Raw genomic sequence first — 26,307 nt, forward strand, 5'->3', positions numbered from 1 at the left:
TTTTTTCCAAGTAATAATTTTTCAGTTTTATGAATTTTTATTTTTCTATGATTGTGTTTGATAAATTTTAAGTCAGTGTTTCAGTTTATTTTCAGATTTGTTCTCTAGATATCAAAAGAATAGTTTATTTTTAAAATGAATCAATGAAAATACCAGATAACCCTTAGTAAAATTGAAGAGGTCTTAATTTTAGGTGAATAAGTAATTGGCAGTGTCATTTCAAGTTGTTATCTGCATCTTTGTGAAGGGTGAGGTTACCGTGATACATGTGAACCATCCTTCACACTAGGAGACATTTCATTGTGAAGTAGCTTCCATAGTCACCAAGCAACAAAAAGACTCACTGTTAATTCAGCAGCTCCATTCTTTTTGCACCTTTTTGATAAATCCCTTTCTCAGGAAGGAATTCACCACTTAAGCCACTGCTTTGCTCTGTATGAATTCTTTGTACTGATGTTCTGGAAGATGACCCTTAGTTTTACTGTGGTTTGTTGGCTAAGACTTCAGGAACTTGAAGAAACAGGAGTAAGCAGACTCTTTTGAATTTGCTGCCACATAAGAGAAATAGAAGAGAATGACCATGGTTTCTCATGGAGCTGAAAGGCGGGCTGCCATGTCAATTGAACCAATTCACAGGATGCATCACCAACAGTATCAAAATCTGTTAAAGAAGATGCGCGTGCCATTTGTGAAAGGTCCTGAGAACAGACATGACTTTGCCAGCTTTGAAGAGAAAGACAGCAATTCTTTCCTTAAATTCCATCCAGACACCCCTCCGTTTGGGCCGAATTACCCCTTATTCCCACACCGAGATGATGTGACTTTAGTAGATCCCTGCTCAGGCTTTGTAAGTGCAGGAGGGGATGCTGAGCTGCAGCCTGCTGTTGGAAAAGTTATTGAATCCCTGGTGGACTACAGTGATGTGAAACCTCACCAGCGAGTCCCCACAGCAGGAAAGGGAGTACGGACTGCTCACAGGAGGCATATGATCCTCCTCGAGGAAACCAGCCAGGACCGACGGTGGAATTCCAGGGCTGTGCCAGCTGCTTCGATCAGGGCAAAACTCAGAGGTAAAGCAAGCTACTGTTTTTATTTCTTAATCGCTAAAGAAAAATCATTGATGTTAAATAAATACAGGTTTTTTGTGAACGCCATCCCCTAAGGTTCTGAAAGAACAGCCGTATAAAATATATTTGTGCTGGATATTTGAGCTATTTAAACTGAATGTAATCCCTGCTGTAGAATGTCTGAGTCACAGTCCTTGCTGCAGCAAAGAGGTATAGTCAGCAAATTCTAATAAGCATTAAAAAAAAAAGAAAAAAGAAAAATCTTTGAAATAAATAACATTTTAAACAATGTACTTAAATTGTAAAGTTATATATGATAGTTGAAATGAGCATCTGTTTTAAAATAACCTGAAATAACAAATAAATGCAAAGTGTCAGGAAATCCCCTGAATATTTCTGTGTCTTTTAGCATTTCCTGAAAAATAGCTGTGCAGAGCATTTAAGACATTTGTCCAATATGTAGTCGATGGGAGAACAGAAGTCCTTCAAGACTGCCATCACATCTTTTTTCAATTACGTATTACCTTCCTAATGTACTTCAATATGTTACACCTGAAGTTAGGTCTGTTCAGTTCACATTAATTATGTGAAATTATCAAAACTAAAATTCACTCTTCCTAATGGCAAAGTTTCAAAACCATAGTCTGTTGATAATTCTGGAGAGAATGAATATCTTTCCAGGGCTTCTAAGGTCAGACTCTATTAGTGGTAAGAAGTGTGGTTGAACCGTTCTAAAGATTAAGCCAATTCCCACAGTTTTCACAGAGAAATGCTCATTACAACCACAAAAATAAATAAATAAATAATGAGAACTCAGACAACACAAGAAAGTCTCATAGATAAAAAGAGCATTACTCAGAACAAGATAAAGAAATGTAAATAAGCTATTTGCTCCATTTTACAGAGATAGCACGCCATCTTTACAGTTTACTGTGCTTTATCCATATTATTGTCACCATGAAGTCTCTACATACAATATATTCTAGCACTGTTTTTGATTCCTTGTTTCCATCTTAGAAATTTTCACCTTAAATCCTTTTAAGCCAACTGAAGTCATGTAATGGAAGCCAAAAGAACCCGAGAAACCAGAGAATAAAATAATAAGACCTGATAATTTTCTTTTTTTTCTTTCTCATTCCAAATTATTTTTGCTATTTGCTCTCAGTGGTCTACTTAAATTAGATCTAAGAAGTCAATCAGAAGTGATTAGCTTTTTCTTCAAAAGGAAGCAAAAGGAAGGAGGAAGTATGATAATTTTTCTGATAATTGATTTTTCCAACACAAAGAAAAGCAAACAGAGACAGAGATAGAAATACTGTGACAGATTAGACACTCTTGAAATGAACTCAGACAAAAACTGAAACCATATGTCATCAAATCAGTTATCTGTTTTACAGTTAAGAAGGTGGTCCAGAATGGAGAGTAGTTCCAGAAGTCAGATAGAAATTGCTTCCTGTTGATTTACCGTTGGGTGAAGTTCACTATTAGTGTGAAATACCAACTTCAATAAAACTATCTGCAAAAGTTAAACTTAACTTGTGCACGAAATCTTGAAACAGAGAGAGAGCAGCATAAATTTATTAGAGATAGCCCTGCAAATGTTCTTCCAAACCTAGTATTCATTTACAGGTTTTCCTATGATGCTGAATGTTGACTACAGATGTGTAAATATAGATTAATTTAAAAAAAAAAAGTAGTTGAGCTTTAAGATACTGTTTTCAATGAGACTGCATAAACAAATTCCAGATTTCAGCTATTCAAGTCAGAGGCCAACTAGCAACCCACAGGCACATGATGCTTTGAAAGTGCTAATGTTTCTAGACATCAGTCCTGAGACATCATTCCCCAGCATAGTTGTTTGGGGAAGTTGTGCTAAAAGAGAGATCAGTCAGGCATTTTGCAAGCAAATTCTGCACTAAGTTTATCCACTGTGCTGGTGATGAGTGGAACAAAAAAAACAGATATAGAAGCAGCCTTTGAGATGCGTGAGTTGAGGTATTTAGAAACATCTCCAATGTACAGGAGGTCTTCTCTTGTGAGAAAATGTACAGCTATGGCTTTGGCAATCAACACTGGTAACTTTAAATGTCCCCACGCAGCCTTTTGCAACTACTGGGAAAAGCAAGTTAATGGAATGGTGAAGCTCTGTGATACCGAAGCATGATGAGAAGCTGGCAAAGGAGGTTGTTTTATGACTTCAGAATGTAGCAGAGAAGGAAGATTGCTTAAAAACTATTCTTCATGGTTTTTTTGCTTTGTGTAAGGAAGATGCGTGGTGCTTCAAGACAAACTCTTTAAGTTGACTGTTTCCCTGTAGATTCCCCTTCTATAACTCACATGGCAACTGAATTTTCCCTTTTTCTGCAGTTTCAAATTCCTTTGTACAGTTCAGGATTTGATCCTCAGGTGTATTTGTAAATGCAAACCTGACAATGATTTTCTGACTGTAATTATTATTCTATTTGGTGTGGGTTAACTTAGAGACAGGTTTGGGGGTCACAGAAGGAATCAGGACGTCTGATAAGACTAATATGAAGCAGAGATTACTTCATTTTTGTCCCTACTGAACACTGATGCAACTGTAGATAAAGTTTTCTTCAAGAACATGGAAATAGGAAACACCATAGGGTTTATCTGTAATTTTGATACTATTCTTTATAAAAAAATAAGTAATTTGCTCCCACTGCTACGAGGGTGGCCATATCTGTATCTGTCCAAAAGCCCAGCTACTCCAGTATTCCATCCAAGACAGGGGATAATTAGCAAACACCAGAACCAAGAAAGCATGTCACTGTCCTTCTGCAGGCTGTTTTCATATCATGTGATTTGTGGACCAAGAATTCCTGAATAGAAGGTGGTGTGCTTGTAGTTAGCAATCATGAATTCCTAATTTGTCTTCATAAATATGAGCTGCTTTCTGAACACGTAACTTAACTCTCAACTATTTCCAGATGATTTATGAAGCAACAAAGGCCTAACCTCAGATCTCCAGGTCTCATTATCAGACATCTCTATCCATCTTGAGCATTGATCATTCACCCTTCTTTCTCTAATCAAATGAATTGTCTTTATTCCATTGTTGCTTTAAGAGGTTTTGTTGAAGAATTTTATGCAGGACTTGTTGAAATAATTGTGGTCACATTGTTCTTCTTTCCTTTTACAGGGAAGATTTCTCTTCACAATGCTTCCACCCATAAAACAAGAAGCATTTTTATCCAGGATTAAGCTGCACATTGAGTATGAGACGTGTCAGCCTCTTCTACCTTTCAAAAGATGAAATTAGAAAATGACTTTAGCCAATACTTGTGCTGCCTCATTTTGTAATATTGGTACCTGGTAAGACAGAACCTGTTGCCAGTCAACAGAAAGAAAACTAATCAAAGGCAGCAACATGAATGGTGAAAAGCAAAAAAAAAAAAAAAAAAAAAAAAAGCAACTTAAAACCTACAAAAATAACAATTCAAGCGTACTGATAAATAACATGAACAGCTCAAAACTTTTTCAGTATATGAACAGTCAGCTAAAAATGCAGATCAGCCTACAGTAGACTCAAGAATATCTCCCTGTAGTAAAAAGTGCTATTGAGTAGTTACCCATAACACAACAAAATATATAGCAGCATACTGTCTAAGAGGCTAATAGGTCATCCAGAAAATAATGCATAAAAAAACAAAAAAACCTCTTCAGGGCTGAGTTCTGTTGCATGAATAAATACTGTGGTTTCGCTAAGGGTTTGATACTTATCATCTCTGCAATTATATATTTCACTGTGCACTTGTTTTTCATGTGCCCCATAGCAGAGAGGTTTGTTTATTTAACAACTTTGTTCTTTACCTGTTGCTTCTTTTGTTGTACATTTTCAATCTGAACTGTTGGTATTATGCTTATGTTAAGCTAGTTTTCAGTGAGTGATTTAAGCCTTTTTTATGGGTGTAAAACCAAACAAGTAATGTTAATTCGTTATATTTATTTTTCATATATAAAGAGAAGGACAATAATTCAGAGAACTAAGCAAAAGAATTTGGAAGAGTTATCTGTATGCTCTTCAGGTGACATTATTATCTCTTGTTCGACCCACTGAAGTCAATACTCCTACTAATTTTAAGATATAAAAAGTCAAAAACATCACAGTTTTCAAGCAACAGTGAAGTGCAATGAAGCTTGTAAGGCCTGTTTTGTAAACCTCTTTGCATATGACCTTATGTGATGACATAAGAGTCTCACTTTTTCCTTTATAAACAAAACAAAAAAGATATTCTAGCTTTTGTGATTTCTGGGAAATGAATTAGAAAAGTGAATGAGTACATCTTCAGTTTCTGACTCAGAATGCAAACCAGAAAAACTTCAAAATTCATTATCCGTCATTGAATCAGATCTCAGATTAGGAACTAGTTTAAGTAACCAACTGAAACTGACAGCATCATTAAGATCTTGATAGTTAAAGTGACAAAGTCAAGACATTGACTGCCAAACTTGAACAAGAACAGGTCATGCCATTTTCAGTTCTGAGGTCTAAGCAAATCAGTAGAGGCATTGAAACCTCCAGAAAGTTGACTTAAGGAAAAAGCACTGTTGCAGTTTTTATGCTAGATCTTTCCACTGAAAGCAAAAAGAGAAGTAAATGTTAGAAAACTAATCATCCCAGCATCAGGGTGAAGATAGCAAAATACAGTTTAAGATGCCAAGAGCAGAGCTCTAATAGAAATTCATATGTACAGTTACCAAAGCAAATGTAAAGTTATATACAGATCCTTCTAAGAACACTGTAGCTGAAATGAGTTTTACACACACAGCACAGGGAAAAATATTTGCAACCTTTAGTTATTTAATCGATGAACAAGAAAAGAAACTATTTTTATGGAACAAGTAATACATATGCATAGATGAGCAATCTGCCAATTTACTGTAGAGAGCACTGATACAGTAGTATGAAGTAATTACAAAATATAAAACTTAATAGAAACATTCCCATCTGAGTACAACCATATATTTGCAGGTAAAATTTAAAATCTCCACCAGGCTGAGGCAGTGAAGATGCAGACACCATCTTTACTACAAGACATTACCTGTTTAAGAGAAATTTTCCAATTGACTTGTTTTAATCAGAGAGGGATTCAGTTGAAAGCTTTCTTCAGAGTTCAAATATCGATAAGTTCTTTCAAGCTTTACAAAAGCAGCAACTTAAAGTTATGGCACACTGTGAAGAAAAAAAAAGCTTTTTTAAAAAGCAGGTCATATTATTTCACTATCTACATATAGGATTATGGCACTAACCCATGTTTTTCTTTATAACTTTTACATGTTCTATAGGAATTAACTTTAGTGGTTTCCAACTTTCAGGTTTTGATCACTTTTCTCCATAGTACACCTTTGTAGACTTTTTTTTTACCCACAAATTGCTAGGAAAAGTAACTCCATCGCAAATTAGTTTCCATACACCTTCACATATATTGGAAATTTTAGGGGATCTGGAAGTAAAAAGCAGGATGAAAAGGAAGGCATAAATTAGTGTTCTTGAGGAAGCTGAATCTTGGGCATTATACCATCTTTCTATTTGGCAGTAGCTCTCTTCCTGACCAGTATGTGTGTACTGGCTTACCAGTCAGTAGAAATATGCCTCAACAGTAACTGCAGACTTTGGCCTCAAATGGGTAAACCAGATTTCCAGGACCTGGTCAGGGCGAGCTCTTGTTGGAATATGAAGTTGGGAAGATAATGAGTGGAAAGGAATGTCTTTAAGAAATCATTTCTCTGCTGCTCACGGAATAGCTTGTTGCTAACAAAGTTGGCGAAAACAATGTAAGTGTAGAAATGCAAGATATAATTAAGAGTTTGGTTGTGTTAGCAAATTTTTATTATTATAATTGCAGGGTTGGATATCTTCTTTAAAAAAGTTAATTTGGTACATGACAGTAAGTGAAGTTGGCCAAATCATAGCAAAGTATGTTGCGATACTATTTATCACTCATTTAAGCTTTCATGTAATTAATTTCATGTTGAATCATTGACTATCCTGAGTTGGAAAGGACTCACACAGTCCACTGAGTCCACCTGTTGGCTCTTAAAGCACCACCTAGATTCAAACCCTGTGTCTGACAGCATTGTCCAAACACTTCTTGAACTCCACCTGACTTGGTGACCACTGCCTTGGGAGCCTGTTCCAATGGCCAACCACCTTCCAATCTAATCTTCCACTTACACAGCTCTATGTGGTTTCCTTAGGTTCCCTTGCTATCACTAGAGAGAATAGATGCTCCTCTACTCCCCTTGTGAGGAAGCTGTAGGTTGCCATGAGGCCTTCCTTTAAGATCCTCTTCTACAGGCTGAGCAAACCAAGGGACGTCAGCCACTCCTCATATATCTTGCCCTCTCAATCCTTCACCATCTTCATAGCCCTCCTTTGGATTATTTTTAATAGTTCTCTAATAGTTTTATGTGTTACAAGTATTAAGAACGTACAGTATGTGTATACAAAAATGTATTTTTGTGGACATTTGTAATTCCTTTCAGAGTGGTATCAGGTAGGTCATTCATTGATTCTAGTGAAAAACCATGAGTTTTTTCCATCCAGTTTGAAACAGTAAGGATTGCTGCAAGTTGATTAACATAATAGGAGCCCCTTTCTTTCAGATCACACCACTCCAGTGAAAGGTTTTCATGCTCTACCTGACCAACACCATAATTTTGCATTTTCTATGGATCCCAATCTCAAGGCAAGTGTCCCATTATTTTGTTATAATAATGGAAAACATATTTAAATTATTTAATTTCTAACTCTGCTTTCCATTTAAAATGCTTTTTGCAGTGACTATGGTAATGTGGTGAAATAGGGCTTTTTCATTTTTTCATCTGATTATAGTAAATAAGTGCATGTAGCATGATTTAACAGTGCTTTTTGCTCCAGTAATATTTTTGTACTGTTTCCCTGGTTAAAGCATTTAGACTGTAAGGCATGACTGATATCACTTATGCCATATGTATCTAAATAAGACAGAGCCAAAATAACAAAATATAGAAAGAATCAGGAATTGGACTCAGTGACCTTTATGGGTCCTTTCTTCTAATTCAGTGTGTTCTATGAGTCTGTGATATAAAAACTACAATTGAAATTATATTACTATATTTAAAATTAGGCCAGCCCATATTTGATATATAGAATACTTAGAATCATAGAATCCTTAGAGTTGGAAGGGACCTTTAAAGGTCATAAAGTCAGGCTGCTCAGAGCATGATCCAGCCTTGCCTTGAATGTCTTCCATCTTGAATGGACAGGTCTTCCACTGCATCTCTGGGCTACCTGTTCCAGTGCCAATGTCTCTGTAAAAGACTTTTTCCTTACATCCAGTCTAAATCTACCTTCTTTAATTTTGAGACAGTTTCCCCTTGTTCCATCACCACAAATACTGCTAAAGAGTCTGTCCCTTTCTTTTTTTGTATCTCCCCTTTGGATACTGAAAGGCTACTATCAGAACTCCCCAGAGCCTTCTCCAGGCTGAACAGCGTCAGCTCTCAGCATGTCTCCATAGGAAGGGCATTCCATCCCTTGCAGCGTGGTCTTTAACAACTTTTAAAACCCAAACCATTATATGATCCTGTGATTCTATCATATATGGTGCAAGTCTTAAAGAAATAAGTAAATAAAAGACACCAATGAGTCCATAGCACAACACTGATTAAGTCTTTCCCATACTGAAAGTAAAATGATATCTTTCATCCTTTTATACTGATGTGGTAATTCACAGTCCTTAATGTGTTGCACATGCTTAAATGAATTCCTTTAACACCCATGAACATCATACAAATATATCAGGCATGTATGAGAGTGTCTTTGTTATGTCATTTTGTAAATAACATAACAAATGGAAAGCTGCATTCCTGAGGATTGGAGAGACAAGGACATTCTGCTAGTTTTTAAACTTGTATTCACTTATTAAATTTTCCTCTCTCAGTAAAGTTCTTACATTCCAAATAAATCTTCAGTGCTGTCTGGTGAAGAATGTGAAATTGCATATTTCACTTTCTGATGCAAAAGAAAATATTAAACTAGAATAATGTAGATGTGTTCAGTTCACTCGTAAGCACTCATAGTATCATATACATTGATAACATTGCTTTTTGCCATCTCTTTGATTTCTCTTAGGAATCAAATGATCCTTCTGCAAATTGGAGAGAAGAAAAAGCGAAGGACTATTTCTACAAGTCAAGTACTCAAAAGTGAGACATCAACTCATTTAAGAATAGGATTTGTTTGTGCTTTGCTTCATTTTTTTTCATCTTATTTTGCTGTGATGAACCTCTAGGTAGCAGAACACGTAAGACCACGATTAGTTTTTCTGTCACTTCAGAACTTCTCATATTGCAGCAGCAATTATTTAGCATAGGATTCATCTCATTACCTGCAGTTATCTAAAAATTTGTATCCAGTCTGTGCCATTCATCTCTATTTCCTCTATATGCAGTGAAGAGAATCTGGAGTTTCCTAAAGGACATTCTGTACATCTGTTTTTAACAGCTGCCATAGGCATGATATGTGGGGCGTCTAATCTCTTTTTATATCACTTAACTGATTTTTCAAACATAGATAAAATAAATACTATCATCACCATAAGTTAATTAGAAGATAAATTACTTTTGGAAGATAAATTACTACTTTCAATTAGTAAGTGAGAAAGTTTAAATAAGAGAAGCCTGTGAAAATCTGTCATAACTACTTTTTCAAACACAGAAAACGTGTAATTCCAGTCTTTTCATTGCCCTTTGAATGAGAAATATGCTTGTTTTTTTCCACATCCTTACCACAGAATTCCTATCTATCTACAGATGCAATTTAGTACAGATTATATTGCAGCTTCTTTATTCTCTTTTTTTTTTTTTTTTGTTACTTAGGGCATATGAAGAAGTTCCATGGGATAATATATTGCCATCCAAAATTCAGCCTCCTGAATCAACAGTGGAAGTGATGGCTGATTCTGTTTCCCAGTGTTTCACAAAAAGGAGATACAATCCTGAACCTGAAATAAGCCAAGTCAGTGAGCAACTTCTTTCCAACTGTTCTTAGACTTTGCTAAGGGAATGTAGCCTAAGTTTTGTGTAGAGCACACAGATAATCACACAGTAATAATTTCAAACAAAAACATTCCCAAGTGAGCATTTAAGGTCATCATCACACTTGAGAAACTGCCTCACATTGTTTCATATGTTTTCTCTTTTTTCCCTTGTAAATTGTTACAGAAGACATGCATGCACATTAACAAAAGAGAGGACAAAGATACTGATAAAAAACTGTAGCACAGGAAACTTGATGTTAGGTTTGTTTGTCTTTATTATCTGTAATAATTACTATTCTTACTAAATAAAAATTCAGTCTTGAGATTGACTCTGCACAGATCATCCTTTCCATAACAGTTTATTTCAGTGATGAATTGCAGCATAAAAATCTATTAAGGCAAATTAATTAAGCGTCTAATTACGATTTTAGGTTATTGGAAACCTTTGGGATAGATTTCAAAGAAGATATTTTACCTCTTCACAGAGACCTGTTAATTTGTAAGTTTCTTTTATTGTTTGTTTAATATTAAGGTCCTCTGAACAATTCCTTATCAGGTTATTCTATAACTGGAAAAGTTAAGATATTCAGTCAATGCCTATCTGAAGTGTATGCTCCAATGTTCTTTTCTTTTGAGACTTAAATATAAAAAGCAGAACGGAAGAATAAGAGAATGACTGTCATGATTGCATACATCTGATGTTTTTCATTGAAGCGTGACATTTATGAAAATCCCACAGTAGTCACACACAAACTCAAAATTTTGTCTGCTTTCCGTAAAATCTTGAACACATTCAGAGTGGAGCTTGATTTGCTTGTTCAGACACAAGAGACAGGTATACTGCTGGACAGTTAGGCATAAAACGGGAGAGACACACTCATCTCCAGAGTGGAGGGAAGATAAGAGCATACTATTGCTGTCTTCTTGGATGTTTCTCTTGCAAAGGAATATAGATGTGGCCAGTGAGAGCAGGTTGCAAGGACAGAGCAAGAGAGGAATTCAGACCTGATGTTAAATTTTCCCCTGTTCTTGAGAACTGACTAAAGTATTACAAGTAGAAAGATAGCTGTTTAAAGAAAACTTGCATATACAATTGCAGGAAAATACCTGAAACCCTAGCATCTGAGGATGAGGGTTAAAATGAAAGATTTTGCAAGCCGAACTGGGTCATTTAACATATATGTCAACCTAATCAGTTACCACAGTCTTTTACCACAACTCAAATGAGCATTGCATCATTCCAAGAGCAAAACGTTGACTTGTCACTACCTCTCTTTTGGGGCTTCATAAATATTCTATCAGAATATTCTTCTGGGTGAAAAAAAAAAAAAAAAGTGATTGAGATATTTTGTCTTTAACAGTGTAAGCCGAAGCTCTCGAATCTGTCAAATCCCTTTGTATACGTAAGTACAATGTCCCTGAATCCTTTCTAGTTTTGTTGTTTTTTTGTTGTTGTTGTGTTTTGTTGTTGTTGTTGTTTTTTTATCCCAAGCAATCCATCTCTTTCATTTTCTGAAGGTAAAACTTTAGATGAAGCAAGAAGCAAGTTGTAGAATATGGGATCTATTTTTATGGTATTTTCTGGTACTGGGAAAGAGGGTGCGCTGAGTTGCCTCTGCTTGTGGAGGAAGTCTTTTACCTGTGAAGCAGAAAGCAGGACTCACTATGTCCTTTTTGGAAGAATATACCAGTCTGGTCACCAGCATAACCAGAAGGACAAGGGATTATACATTTCTATGTTATTGCCACTCTTCACAAACCTTCTCTATGCACATATGTACTATGTGCTGTCATTTGTTGTATGCTGCAAGTTCAGCAAACGATTGTTTTCATCTTGGGATATGCCTAGCATGCAGGGGGGTGCATCTCCCCTGTTTTTTTCTTGTGGACCATTTTAATAAATAACTAGAATTTTGGACTATGCAGTGTATGGCTCAGCTGCCTCCACCATCTGTCTTATAAATAATTTACATGTATTTGATTTCCCTTCTATCCTAACAGTGGCTGCGTTGGTGCAGTAAATGTTGAAGACATCGACAATCCCAGTGTGGACTTAATCGTGTTTAACCATGTGCAAACTTCAAAGCCTCGCTACACAAAGACTGCACAGTATGTTTCTCTTATTAACAAGATTTTGATGCTGCATCTTGAGTTCTAGATACTTGGGAAAGGGAAAAAGTGTTTAAGATCCAGTCTGGGTCCAGAAGAATTTTAAAAATTGGTGGAAACACCATTCCTTATACTTTTGGATAATTTCAGTGAGGTTCTATTAACACAGGAAGCACAGTGGGTTTTCAGGTGCAAGACTGAACTTGAAAAAGTCCTTCATAATAACTGTGTCAGTAGTAAATGGCCTACAGTAGTAAATTCCTCCTGTGATTAGAGTTGGTCTTTATAAATCTCAGGTCAGTCTAGATACTCAAAATCAGTTGAGGAAGCTTAACCAAGATGAGCAGAGAAATGTCTACGGAAGTCATGGTATAAGAGATTATATACATCTATTTATTTTATGGCTTTCAATGAAAAGCACTAATCACAGGAACGTGTTGGCAGTGCAGTTAATTCAACTTATAAGTTCACATACAAGAAAAGTTGAATGTAAAGCTACTCTGAGGATATTTGCTACGAACACCCAACCTGTAGCTCCAACTAATGTTCAGACCACCCAGAACAGGCATTCCTCTAAATGTCCAGCAGCAGGAAACAGATCTGTGTTACGTTCAAGGCTCAAGTCCAGAGCACATGGAAGAGAAACTTCTGAGCTCAGAGGGCCCCAGGAACTTCTGTGACGCCATTCTGAATAGATTCTTTACTCCCAAAGTGTTACAGTAATTCTGAAAATATGGTATATTTTCATATTTTAAACACTTCTTATGTTCTAGTATTCATGAACAAGTCTTCTGGTGTAAAAGCGACTACAGCATGCTTTGATGCATGAGATGACTTGAATGCTGTAATGCTAAAAATGCGATTTTTAACTTCAGCCACTAGATGGCCTTCCAGTTTGCAAAAGTTTCCTGAATGCCATTAGGAACAAGTCCTGCTTTTAGTTAAATCATAAACTTTGATGTTTAAAAGTTTTCACTTTAAGTCTTTCCTAATGTTGTCTTTAGTAGTTTGAGATGATATGAAGCCTTTATTTGCAAACTTTTTACGCAGTAAAGTGATGAGAGTAGCAATATAATGACGAGATAAAAATTTCAAAACAAAAGACAGTTCTGCTTACCTTATCACATTTTTCTTTTTGCCTTTCCTTTTTTTTTCCTGTCGACAATCTTGCATAGTTCTGTGAGAAAACTACAGAACAGTTACAGCACTGGAGAAAGCAGCAGGAGAAAATCTGTAAAGACACTTCTTTCTCTGGAATGCTGGCCTTAGTCATATAGGGTATTACTAGTTGCTGGGAGATGGCTTAGAGATAACTAGAATTTCTGAGCTCCACTTTTCATTTCTGTTTCTTATATCAGTTTCAGGCAGAATACCTGTTATTTTATAGTGCATTACACACTACCACAGTTGTGAGAAGAAAAACTCCATCCTCCACACAGCCCTATCCATTATGGCAGTAGATCCACAGACAGCGTGAAGTGTTAAGCATTGTAACATGGCCAAATTTGACCCATATTACTGCAACCAAACTTCTTATTACCAAGCTGTTAATGTACTTAATGCACCTCTCTGAGTGTTTCACCTCCTAATCGAGTCATCTGTTTTCTCACAGCCTTAATTTAACCTGCAACTTCTGCTTGAATTAGAACATAAAACAGTAGAAAATGATTACTGATAAATGTGCTTTAAAATACAGCATACATGAAATACAATTCAGTGCTGAACAGAGATCTCTGAAGTTAGCAGACCTATTAACTTTTAACTCTGCTATTATGCAGCTGTTCCTCTTGAGCTTCAGAAAATAGAAGCTAATGTGCACACTGTGCTGCAAACAGACATCTTGTCTAAAGCTATTTGCAGCATATGTTTTCATATTACCTTCTCCAATATTCACTATTTTCTTCAGTGTTAGTGAGTGAGACAATGATTTCCATTGATTTCTGGCAAGCAGGAGACCAAGAGCTCTAACACCTTGAAGATTCTGATATCTCAAAGCTGGGAAAAACTCAGTTCCACTTGAAAAATTCTGCTCTTGAAAAGAAGTATATCTTTGCATAAGGTATATTTGTTTACTGTGACTATGACTGCCAGATATCAAGATTGCTATGATTTTAAGCTGAAAAAAAAAAAAAATAGCCACACGTTGAAATGACAAAATAAATGTAATTACTGTTTGTTTGCTTGTTTGTTTTCAATTTTAATTTATTTACTCCTTTGTGTGTTTGATAGTAGTTCTGGACAGATGCATAAAAGTCTTAAGGCTTCTAGAATCCTGCTGGAATCCTTGAGAAATTGGATTCATGATTTCAATTTAGAAACCTGTGTATGCTTTGCAAATCTGTAAAATGTAAAAATCTCTTTGCAGATAGTCAGTCACTTTCACTCTTTCATGGACTAGCAGTTGCACTTCCTGCTTCTAGAACACTGGCAGCAGCACTCAGGCAATACTCTGGAGGGAGACTCTTCATCCCCAGACCATGCAAGAAAGTGGTTGCCAGTCAAATAATTAACATAGCTGAAACTAGCTAAGAGTCATCTGTCATGTTATTTTGCACAGACAAACAGGAAAAGTGGTGAACCTGGGCATGTTTTGTATGTTACCCTTGTGCCCGCCCTCTCTTCCTTTTGGCGGAACAGGAAACCATCTTCTGTTTTTCTTTCTTCTTCTTCTTCTTCTTCTTCTTCTTTTTTTTTTTTTTTTTTTTTTTTTTAAGGAATTAGAAAAAAAAGTCATGGCTTATGGCTGAATTGAGACCAAAAACCCCTAGTATAAGATCAGCCTTGTGGAGAGGCACTATGAATATACATAGAACTCCTGATAATACACTGAAGTCCTTACCATGCATTTTGGAGTTTTTACAGATGAGAATTCAGGTGGGATTAAGTGGTTTGCCAAATCCCACTGTTAGAATCTATAGCACAATTAGGAATGAAACTTCACATACCCTGAAACATTGCCAAATTTTGAGCTTTGATATATTGAAACAGTGCTTTGCTTAAACTTGATTAAAAAAATAGTAATAATTAGCAGAAAAGGTTGTCTGTAGTTCTTAAAAGTTATAATCAAACACAATTGAAGACAGGAATTTAAGTCATCTTTTATCCAGTTTTTCCTCTCTGTGATTCAGTCACAGAATGGGAGCATCCATCATATGTAAAAAGTCATAAGTGTTGTGACTCAGTTAGAAGTTTTAAATTGATAAATCGGGATTTATTAATCAAAATTGTATTTGTGTTCTGGTGGTGGTGATCAGTGGGCATTTCCATCAGGGAGCTTTGGAAATACTTTTCTAAGGTCACACTCATCACCTTCATACTTAACCAAAGATCCTAGATGGTAATTTAATTTTTCTCATTCTTTTCCATGTTTTCATTAAAGCCTATCCTGGGGGAAAGAGATTGAATGTATCATCTCTTCTGTTTCAGCTTCAAAATGTAACATCATTCTCAACATCCTTGGTTTGTGTATTCACTCCTCAATTTGCTTTAGAATGAACTTGTTCCTTTTTTCCATCCTTCATAATCTTGTGAAGTACAACTGAAATCTGAAATCCTCTATCACTTATTTGCCAAGGATGTAAAAGAAAAACCATTTTATATTAAAAAAAAAAGATATAAAAATTTAAAAATATAAATATATATAAAAAAAAAGAAATAGGAAATTGTTATGAAGGAGCATTCTAAAAACATCTTTTATTATAGTTCCATTCTAAAGATACATTTCAAAAATTATCTTATAAAACATATCATGCTCTCATTTTACTGTTCAAGGCTACATTGATTGAACTACATTGGCAAAGTAGAGAAGTCGTAGGTTTGAGTTTTTTCTTTTCATGCCATTAACAAGTGAGCTTTCAAATAAAATGCTTTTATATTTTCATTAAATGCTGCTTATGCAATTTTGTTAGGTGCACTGACTAATGTAGATCCAGTGGCTCAAGTGTTTGTTTTTTTGCTGCTGCTGTATTTTTAAATTTACTGACATTTGTATTTCTTCCTTGCTATTTTTTTTCTACTTTCTCTCCTTGTCTGCCTACTTTAAGCTCTTTTCTTGCATTTGATTTCTTTTTCTTCAAACTACTGAAACATAAATTCCAATGGAATTAATGAGTTGAAGATATTTGCTTAGCAAGATTTCCTGAACAGGAATGGAATTGATTATGCAGTCATACACTTTTCTGAACTGAGAGCTCTGCTGTTTGTTGTAGAAGTCTCTAGAGTTTACAATGATTATGCATGTTTTCTTTAATTTGTATTTTTGTTGGTAGTGTTGTTTCTTACGGATTTGATTATTATTTGCTCATAGTATTTATTTATTTGTGAGAGATGAATACTGCACTTGATTATATATGTCACATGGCTAACCATATACCAGGCAGGGAAGCAGCTGAGAGCTAGACTGTTTTCTGCAGCCAGCCAGGCTTTCAAAAATAGCTCAGCGACCACATTTGAAAACCAGGGTTCAGAAAGAGCTCACATTCTGGCTGTATGTTGATTGGTAAGCTCCTGTGAAAATCTGGCCACAAACACCACAATGAAACTTTTAGATATAGAGTAGTTTTAAAAATCTGGCCCCATGTGTAACTGTTGCTTCAACCCATTTAAGTATCAAGGAAGAAGAGGATGGTCAGAATTCAGAGGATACACGGTATTTTCAGACTACTTGGGCAAAGGTACACAGCTACCATGACTTTCAGGAAGGTTCAGACTGCTAAATCCTCCGAGCACTTCTGAGAGGCTTTATCTTATTACTAAGTGCAAATACACAATGATCCAAATCATTCTTTCACATTATTATTAACGATTCCTTTGAAAAAAAAATCTCTTTCTTATTCAGAAGTGTATTCTGAACTCAGTAATTTTGAAAATGATGCAGAACCTGGACTTACTGCTTCATATGGACTCCCAACATAATCAACTGCTTTTCTCTTTTTCTTGAACATCTTTATCAGCATGCAGTTTTGTATAATCCTTCTTCAACCTCTAGTCAACAGATTTTTCCTTCAGTTGACCTCTTCCCCGATAACTACTGAAACAAGGTTATGCTTGATGTGGTATTTTAGTTCTGCAGGTGTTTTAAGGGTCAATGGAAAAAAGCCTCCCACACTGGTGATGGGGATTTCCTCTGTAACATTCATGGGCAGGGCTCTGCAAAATGCTCAGTCTTACAGGCTCAAATAACTCTCCTTCTTGGCACTGTTAGAACTCCCTTACACACTCTGCAAGTTAGCATTGCTTATTATAGTGGTAGTGCAGCACACTTAGTGCATTCCAGTGTACACAGCAGCTACTCCTATCAGTCATTATATCTGCTTATTGTATCACAGTAGCTCCCTGGTTGTGGTACTTACTGCAACCTCTTGAAATCTGACGTAAGCAGTTAGGACAGAGATTACATTTTCTTTTTCCACATTAAAAGCCTCTGACGCCAGAATTAAACAAAAATCTGGCATTTGTTCACATTTTATAACTTAGTACTCATAATTCATCAGCTTTCATAAGACTCAGTAGAGGGCACTGCTTACACAATCAGAGCACTATTTTCTCAGCAACACTTTGAAGTGTCAGCTAGTTCATGCTCATAACACAGATAAGGTAGATTATGACATTAATTTTGGAAAGATGAAGACTGAGAATTATGAACTGACTTGTTCAAGGCCTTGGAGGTTGTCTTTATTGGAGAGAGACTATGATCTCACCCAAATCCATTTTTGGGAGCAGTTGTTTAAAAGGTGAACTTTGAAATGTGAGTTACTTTGTGTAATACACACAGTTTCCAGGAAGATCAAGACCTATGTGTTTCAAGTCCTACTGTTCTTGCACAAAGCTGTTCTCTGAAACTATCCTTTTTTCTCGGTCCCCCAAGCACATTGGGCAAAATGCTCCTATCATACCAGCATATCTGTAGTGACTTCAGTCATATTTCTTCAGTATACAATCAGCTTCCAACTGACTGTGTGCATGCATCCCTTATCATTTCAAGTTACCACAGAAACCTCACAGGCCACAATTAGCTGAGGACAGGACCCTCTGCTGCTTTCCACCTTGCATAGTCATTTACATTGGCTGTCTACGAGGTCCTTCACAGTGTATCTTTACTTCAGAAACTGACAGCTTATCCACTATGTGTGCGTTTTCAGCAGTTTTCCACTTTGAGTCATGCTGAGTGTGACAGTGAGCGAAGGGAGGGGGTGCCTAAATATCCTCATTTGGCACTTACCAAATGAGATTTTATAGTTGTGCCTGAAAATAAATAAATAAATGCATTGCTCAAACTAAAAAGGGGGCTTGAAAAGTTGAAAGCAGAATTGAAATTATTTGAAATTGTAGGAACAAAATATTTCTGGGAAAATACCATTTTAGTGTTTTTATTCTGTTAGAAATGCCAAATCCATTCCTTATACTGCTTTGATGGCTGAGGGACAAGGATATAAAATGCAGCCCAGAATGCTTTATTAAAAAATCCTGTTGGTCCCATTCTTCACTCTATGTGGAGCACCTTGTTCTGACTTCATAAGCTCTCTCAAGTACATTCTTTCCCAACAGTAGGAACTATATGCACTGAGTTTCTTGACTGAAAATCACGTCAGACATTTTTACCACAGGTTATTCTACTGAGCAAATAGGGTCATGAAGTAAAAGAATGCCCACAAATGGGTGACATGTAGGTCTTCCTGGCAGGGAATTTTAAATGGAAACCATTTGCAAGACTTACGTATTGCGAGTGAGATCTGAGAGACTTGTTTTGTAATTGCGCTAACCAAAAAAACTAATTTATGACTTTATCTGGTGACTTAGTTATTTGGGATTTTCTAAGAATGAGTAAGATGTTAGGAACCCTTCATTCTTAAGTGCAAGATATGAATCTCCAGGACTGCTTTCATGAGACAGAACTTTTGCACAAAGGATTTGCAAACCTAATTCATAGAATCATAGAATGGTTTGGGTTGGAAAGGACCTTTAAGGTCACCCAGTTTCAACTCCACTGCTATAGGCAGGGACACTTCACTCTAGACTTAGTTGCTCAAAGCCCCATCTAGCCTGGCCTTGAATGCTTCCAGGGAGGGGGCATCCACAACCTCGCTGGGCATCCTGTTTCAGTGTCTCATCACCCTCACAGTGAAGAATTTCTTCCTAATATCTAGTCTAAATCTACCCTCTTCCAGTTTAAAACCGTTTGCCCTCATCCTTTTGCTACATGCCCTTACAAAAAGTCCCTCCCCAGGTTTCCTGTAGACCCCCTTCAGGTGCTGGAAGGCCACTATAAGGTCCCCCTGGAACCTTCTCTTCTCCAGGCTGAAGAGCCCCAGCTCTCTCATCCTATCTTTGTAGGGAAGGTGCTCTACCCCTCTGATCATTTTTGTGGTTCTCTGGACCCAATCTAACAGCTCTTGAATTGGGGTCCCCAGAACTGGATGTAGTACTTCAGGTGGGGTCTCACAAGAGCAGAGTAAAAGGGCAGAATCGCCTCCCTCAACCTGCTGGCCATGCTTCTCTTGGTAAGGATATGGTTGGCTCAGATTATGGATTCACTCAAGTTGAGGTGCTAGATCCAAGGTTTTCAATAATTCCAAATGATTTGATTTTGCTCCTCTAAAGACACTTGGGATGGAATTTATGTGGCAAAGCTGAGCATCCAAACTCCTGCAGATCCTACAACATCACTTCCAACTGCTCCTTCAGAACAGTATGGGATGTTATAAGGGTCCCACACTGTACAGGGATGTCTTATATACCTTAAGGCATCTCAGGTGTCTCTCAAAATCTTACAGCTTATGCATATATTATCACAGTATATTCGTTACTGGACCAAGAGCTTCTAGTATGATAATAAGGAATTATATGAACAGGAGAGATGTCACAGTTACAGAAAGGAAGCCTGATTACCACAGCATGTAACAGGGTTTTGTATGTTGCCCAGTAGTAGCTTGGCACTTAGTTGTTTTCTTTAACAGCAGTAGTCTGCTTTAGCAGCTCATCAGAGAAAATGCACAAGAGCCAAACTGCATGATCCAAAAACAAAAAACCAAGGGGGTACTTTTCTAACCTAATTTTCTTCTGCTTTATCACATACATAACCGCAGCACTTTTTTGCATCTTCTTTGCAGGTTCCCAAGAGAGCAGCTGCTTTACTGTAGTCTGTGCTTTCTTATGATCCTGGTGCTTTTAGCTGTTCTCTGCACATTTCTCTTTCAGAGTGACATCCTTTCCACATGTTATGAAGCTGCCAACTTCTGTGAAACCTTTCTGACAGTCTAAAATAAATCTTCAACTTAGGTCATCTCTCAGACTTGATTTTTGGATCACGCTTGGTCATTTTGGATGCTTTTCTCTCTTCCAGTTTTGCTAGCGTTTAGGTCAGAAGATTTTATCAATCAGATACTCTACTGTGCATAATTTATTTTAATATCTCACTTGTGTAGTTATTCTGTGAATTAACTCCTAATGAACTTAAAAAACATAACAAGTTAGTGTGTGACTTCTTGTTGTGATCTCCTCCTTGGTGTTGCTCATAAAATTTCAAGGAATTGAACAGAATTTCTTTATTACACATAAGAGTTGTATCTTGATTATAGGACATTGCCAAGGCAGTAAATATCTGTTCATAGTCTTAAGTCCTTTGGAGTTATTTTCAGGTTTTGTTTGGCTAAATGCGTGGTCTTGTACTCGCACACACTCAATGTGCGTCCATTTTGTACCTCAGTGAGATCCCTGCATATGAAAATGAACTTTTCTACACAAAGCTACGTCATCTGCATATAACCTGAAAAACTGTTTGCTTTGATATGAAGAGGCAACTTTGTCCGATAGCCATTTTGGCCAGTTCTGAAAATGTGTCTCACTGCTGTACTGTATTTTCGGTCCTGCTTGTTACCACTGCGTGGCTGCTGTGAAGACAGAGAGTAAGTCTGTTACTTGCTCAGACAACAACTTGGGGATTACCTACAGAGAACAGCTTCTCAAAAGTTACAAAACTGCTGTACTGATTCTACAAAAACATCTGGAGGGTCAAGCTCTGCAGTGTGGCCCAGGGAATGTAACACTGTGTGAATATTTGGGTTAGTGCAAGGTTGCTTTAAAATCGGACCAAGAACTAGTTGGTCCTTCTGCCGGCTATGGATAGTTCATCCACATTTCCTTGCTGTAACTGGGGTAGGTCAATACAGCATTTTGTCATTACCTCAGCTATTCTGGTAGGGAATTTCAGAGCTGAGTTTCCTTGTAAACCAGTCAAAAAAGTAGCCGATAAAACAGTGTATGCCCAGTTTTGCATCCTGTGCTGTACATCAGCGTGGAGAAGTAGCTAATCAACTGTACCAAAACTAATAGCTCTATCTGCTTTATTAATACAGGAACTGTTTATATTCACCCAGAGTACAAGGGAACAAAGAAATATCTCAGAGATTATTTTAAAGAGGGCATTCTTGCTATTCTTGCCATCAGATGGCTCACAAAGGAATAATGCAGTCAAGGTTAACAATCCTTACTATGTTGTTTCAGTGGATGAAACAGCTTGCCACGACCTCTTGTGTTTATATGTACGGGGAGTCTGAATATGTTTATAATTCAGTGCTATCCTATTTTGAACTGCCAGCATAGAATAGTTGGTACTCTGAATAATTTTCTGTGGAAAAAAAAGCTGTCAAATTGGGGTATTAGATTGTTTCATTATTAATCTTCATGGATTATTGTTCTGAATTCATATTAGCACCTTCTTTCTTTTTTTCTTTTCTTTTCTTTTCTTTTTTTTTCTTTTCTTTTTTCTTTTTTCTTTAATTTGGTTCATCTCTGTTTTATCTCCTATCAAATACTGGTAAAATTTTCTGTGTGCTACCTTGACTAAGTAGAATTATTCCTCTTTAAAGGAAGAATCCTCTTAAAGCTTCTTTAAGAAACTTTATTTTAGAATTCCACATTAAAACTTTACTTCAGAATTAAACAAGTGTTTAGTTTTCTACGATATGATGCACACTTGCAATCTGGTCATGCACTCATGCTAGATTTTAAGTGTGCATCTGAGCAGTGTTAATGATATTGTACATCCGTGTGAATTTAGAGAACTTTAAAAATGTCTGGGAAATCATTTGTGTTTTAGGTCAGTAGAAATCACACCTGTTGGCTGAAATCCTATTACCTCAATCCCATGTTTAAATCTGGAGTGTAAATATCAGCTAAATCTGTATCACAGTTTTAAAAATATTTCCTGTTTTTTGTGAACCACTGACTCCATATTTTCACTGAGATGAAATAATGAACTGTTGCTTATAATCATGAATATCATACAGATATTCCAAGAACTTAAACATTTGGGATAAAAGATATTGTCATGTCTAACAAAGATTTTGGGTCAGATCATCAACAAGATGAGCATGAAGTTGTTTCATTGATCTTAAAGAAACTCGGCCAGTTTATATATTTTAAGGACTAAAGGACTACTTACTGTATTATGATGATTTTTTACCCTACTCATTTTTGATAGAGAAACACTAACTATTTTAAGGTGATCTGTAAATCATATTTCAAGTCTGTTGTAATTTAATTTACTCTTTCTTTCCCCTCGCCCTTTCCTTTTTTTTCTTTTCTTTTTTTTTTTTATTTAGCACTTCAAATATCCCTGGATATACTGGCAAGGTTCATTGGTTGGCAACTCATCCGGCAAATTCTAATCTTCTATCAACATCACCATCAATAATTTCACAAATGCATGGGTAGGTATGAGGTATATTTCTTAGCACATTCAGAAAGGTTTCAGGGAAAATCCTAATTGCATGTATTTAATTAAAGAACAATTAAATGTTGAGTGTTACTTTCCCTTGGCTTAAAAGAAATTCAGAACAGTTTGTGCTGGATCCCACAACATTGTTGTGGTGGTAATCTGAAATTATCTTGAGATTTTTTAAAATTTTCTGGAATGTCATAGGGTGCATATTGGGAAGGTAACTTAGCATTGAGGTAGATAATGATTTCTGAATGTTCCTGCACTGATGTATATTTTCCCTAGCTAAGATGACTAAGTCATGGCTTCAGTAAACTCTGTTTTTGATTGATCTATTTACATTTTGAAAGAAGACCAAAATTAAAGAGGCAAATTTTTTAAAAAATGTGGTATTGCACTTCCAATATGGTGTTGGCAGATTCTCATGAAATGGGCATTTGCTGTACAGAAATGGTTATTAAAAAAGATTTACTCAGAAGGCAGTGAGACGATAAATCATGGCACACCCTAACATTTATGCAGCTCAAGATTCTGTAACTATGAAATAGTGAAGGAATTAATAATCTTTATTCTTTCTTGCTCTTCCATACGCCTCTTAAAACTATGGGTCACATTTCTGAAGTATGTATGTGTTGCTTTAAACAGAACTGGACTGTTCAGAACACCTGAAAAACTCTACTCCTTCAGTTAATACAAAGAGTCTGACCTAAGCATAGGACCAATATAGCCTTTCTTCCAGCATCAGAACAATTAGTAACTACTTGTTTCCCCATCTTCCTTTATGATTTTCTACTTTCTCTTTAGTTTCTGATCTATTATTTTCCAGAATGATCTAGGACATGGTGACACTATCCAAGTTTCCACATAGCCCTTATAAATTTATCTTCAATTATACATTTTAATAGTCCCTTGGGATTCTGTCCACAACACATTTAAATTGTTTTTCAGTGCTAACAGTGGCAAGTGCCCAGAAAAGACATGAGAAGCTTTAGGGAGCTGCCTGACTTTTGAAGAAATCAACATGTCAACAGGTTCATCACTGTACAAAATGCACTGACTTCCATTTCTGCTGTCTACCAGCTATTCACTTCTGCTCATTTTCTCCTGTGGTTAGCCCTAGAAAATAGGCAGTCACCTGTAGTCAGTTTACTGTTGACAGGGAATGAAAATATGCAACAGTCTCAAGGCTGTATAACCTAATAAAAGTGAAGTCAGATTGATGCAAGACTAACTTGCTTTTGAATGTCAGGCAAATAAAAAGGCAAAGGCATCTTAGCAAAGATCATTTACAGGCTTCAGACAGATACCAAATTTCAAAAGCAAAAAGACAGATGCCAGTGTGATCTAAAAAAGGAAAACACATCTGTTACTTCATTTTACTTTCTACAGGTGTTACTGTGAGTGTATTTCATAGAGAATAAATTTTGTTAGTTTCTAGTGGAGAGGAAGAGTAGAGTTTCTTTTCTGTTCTGGTAGAGTCTTTCAAGAATCAGGACAGAAACCTCTGGTCTTTGGAAGATGGGTATACAGTAAACAGACAGCAAGCCTAATCACACTACTGCTGACATGGTCTTATACATATTTTGTTGAGAACTAACATCAATACCAGGCAGACCAAACAGCATGCAGCCACTTCTACGCTGTATTTCTTTTGCATGGGCCTTCCACAGCATGTGGAACAAAACTGTTTATAGTATTTTTAAGCATTCTAAACTCACTAGAGTTGTATATGTTATAGAACAGCAGAAATATTGTTTCTTCATTGTTGAATATGAATAGCTTTTTTGTATGTCAAGTTTTGTTGCTATGTTGTATTTTTATTTCTAGGTAATCCCAAGTTGAAGTTGGAAAATTAAGTAGCAAATTTCTCTAGTACAGTTTAGTTTTGACATTAATGTTAGCTCTTGCACAGAAGGGAACATTTGATGTACTTCTCTAGTTGTATGACAATACCTTGGAATTACAATAGTTAATGCAAGATGGTGCTGGATTTCATTGGATTTTAGAGAAAAGAGTTACATACTTTTAGCAGGATGTTTTGGAGTTTTCAAGAGGAATCCTTAGGTCAAAAGACAATCTGTTTTATATGAAGAGTTGGTGAACACAAGATTCTGTGGTTAGTTCTGTGTCAGACCTACTTTTGATTTGAGGCTTTTCAGCTGAGATGTTACACTATGTAAGACTGCAGGTATAAGATTATTGTTAGTGCATCTTCCTGTAAAGATTTTGAAATGTATCAGAAGATCAAAGTCAACTGTTTGCTTCTATACAGTCCCCAGCATATTTTCTAAACCCCAACCCAATATGCTGTATCACAGTGACTGTGTGTTTAGAGCAGGATTGGCATGCTGCTAGCAAAGTGTTTTTTCAAGGCTTGAAAATCAAACCTCCAACATCACCAGGGCTAGTCCTCCAGAAGCTCTAGGGCCTTATGTGCCTGAATGCATTTGGTGTACTCATAGCATTTTGCCACGTGGTGCATATATTAGTTGTGAAGGACTCTGCACTCAAGAAAGGCTGAAAAGAGGCAAAAGGATTTTTGTAATATCCTTCTTACAGTTCCTGTAGGGATCTATCTTTCAATGCATTACAAAAAGTTTTAAAACTCTTAGGAAGATTTCTCACCACTGTTCTTAAAGAGACTGATTCCAAGAATATAGGATATTGTAAATTGTTAATATTTTCTGAGGCAAATGGACATAAGTCTTTAGCAGTGAGAAGAAAGAAGAGAGAAAGTTTAGCAACATGAGAACTTGTTTTAAAGTCTTTTATTTCTCTTTTTGTAATTGCAGATATATAGCAAAACATGGAAGATCATCTCAGTATAATCACCATGGACCTTTTTCTCAGATGGTAACTCCAGTTAATCCTCAGAATCCTTTCAACAAGATTCAGCGAGAAACTTTTACAGTTTAAAAAGGGCCAGTCATTTTTACTTGCCTAACTAAGCCTTAGTGTCTGGTAGCAAGGAAGAAGGGAATGTGTGGATATTTTAAATAAAGAACAAAAATAACATACAAATGGGTGTTTGTGGTAGTCTTATTACATCGTTGTCAGATATGTGACCTCCTACAACCGACAGTTAAAACTGTATTAAAAACAAGAGGAGTTACAAGTCAAAGGCTTGAAACTTCTCTCTATATTGGATTGCCTTACAAACTAAGGTCGAATATGATGGTGTAAAAGTTCTATCAATTGGTATATATATATGGATATATTTACGCATAGAAACACATGTAATCACATCTATGTAAATGTATTATTAACTAGTAAATCATAACAGAGCAGCAGTCCCTCTCACCAGACTGTATCTGGCAAAGATGGTTAAATATTACAGAGTGAGATTTTAACCTTTATATGTGCTAAC

At 36.3% G+C, this 26,307-nt stretch overlaps 1 protein-coding gene across 2 annotated transcripts; it reads left to right on the top strand.

Annotated features, from left to right (window-relative positions):
- The first annotated feature begins 193 nt into the window (after positions 1–193).
- On the top strand, positions 194–26,039 carry SPMIP7 (sperm microtubule inner protein 7). Of its 2 annotated transcripts, XM_031589178.2 has the most exons (9): positions 194–1,070; positions 7,698–7,780; positions 9,208–9,281; positions 9,954–10,092; positions 10,546–10,613; positions 11,476–11,517; positions 12,116–12,223; positions 22,825–22,932; positions 25,733–26,038. In XM_031589178.2, the coding sequence occupies exons 1-9, from the start codon at positions 575–577 to the stop codon at positions 25,854–25,856; spliced, it is 1,242 nt and encodes a 413-aa protein (XP_031445038.2). In that variant the 5' UTR covers positions 194–574; the 3' UTR covers positions 25,857–26,038. The 2 variants fall into 2 exon arrangements, with proteins under 2 accessions (XP_031445038.2, XP_031445039.2); XM_031589179.2 differs by lacking the exon at positions 11,476–11,517 and having other exon boundaries at positions 25,733–26,039.
- Positions 26,040–26,307: the final 268 nt, after the last annotated feature.

Source organism: Phasianus colchicus, chromosome 3, assembly GCF_987193195.1.
Source record: "Phasianus colchicus chromosome 3, bPhaCol1.hap1.1, whole genome shotgun sequence".
NCBI classification, from domain to species: domain Eukaryota; kingdom Metazoa; phylum Chordata; class Aves; order Galliformes; family Phasianidae; genus Phasianus; species Phasianus colchicus.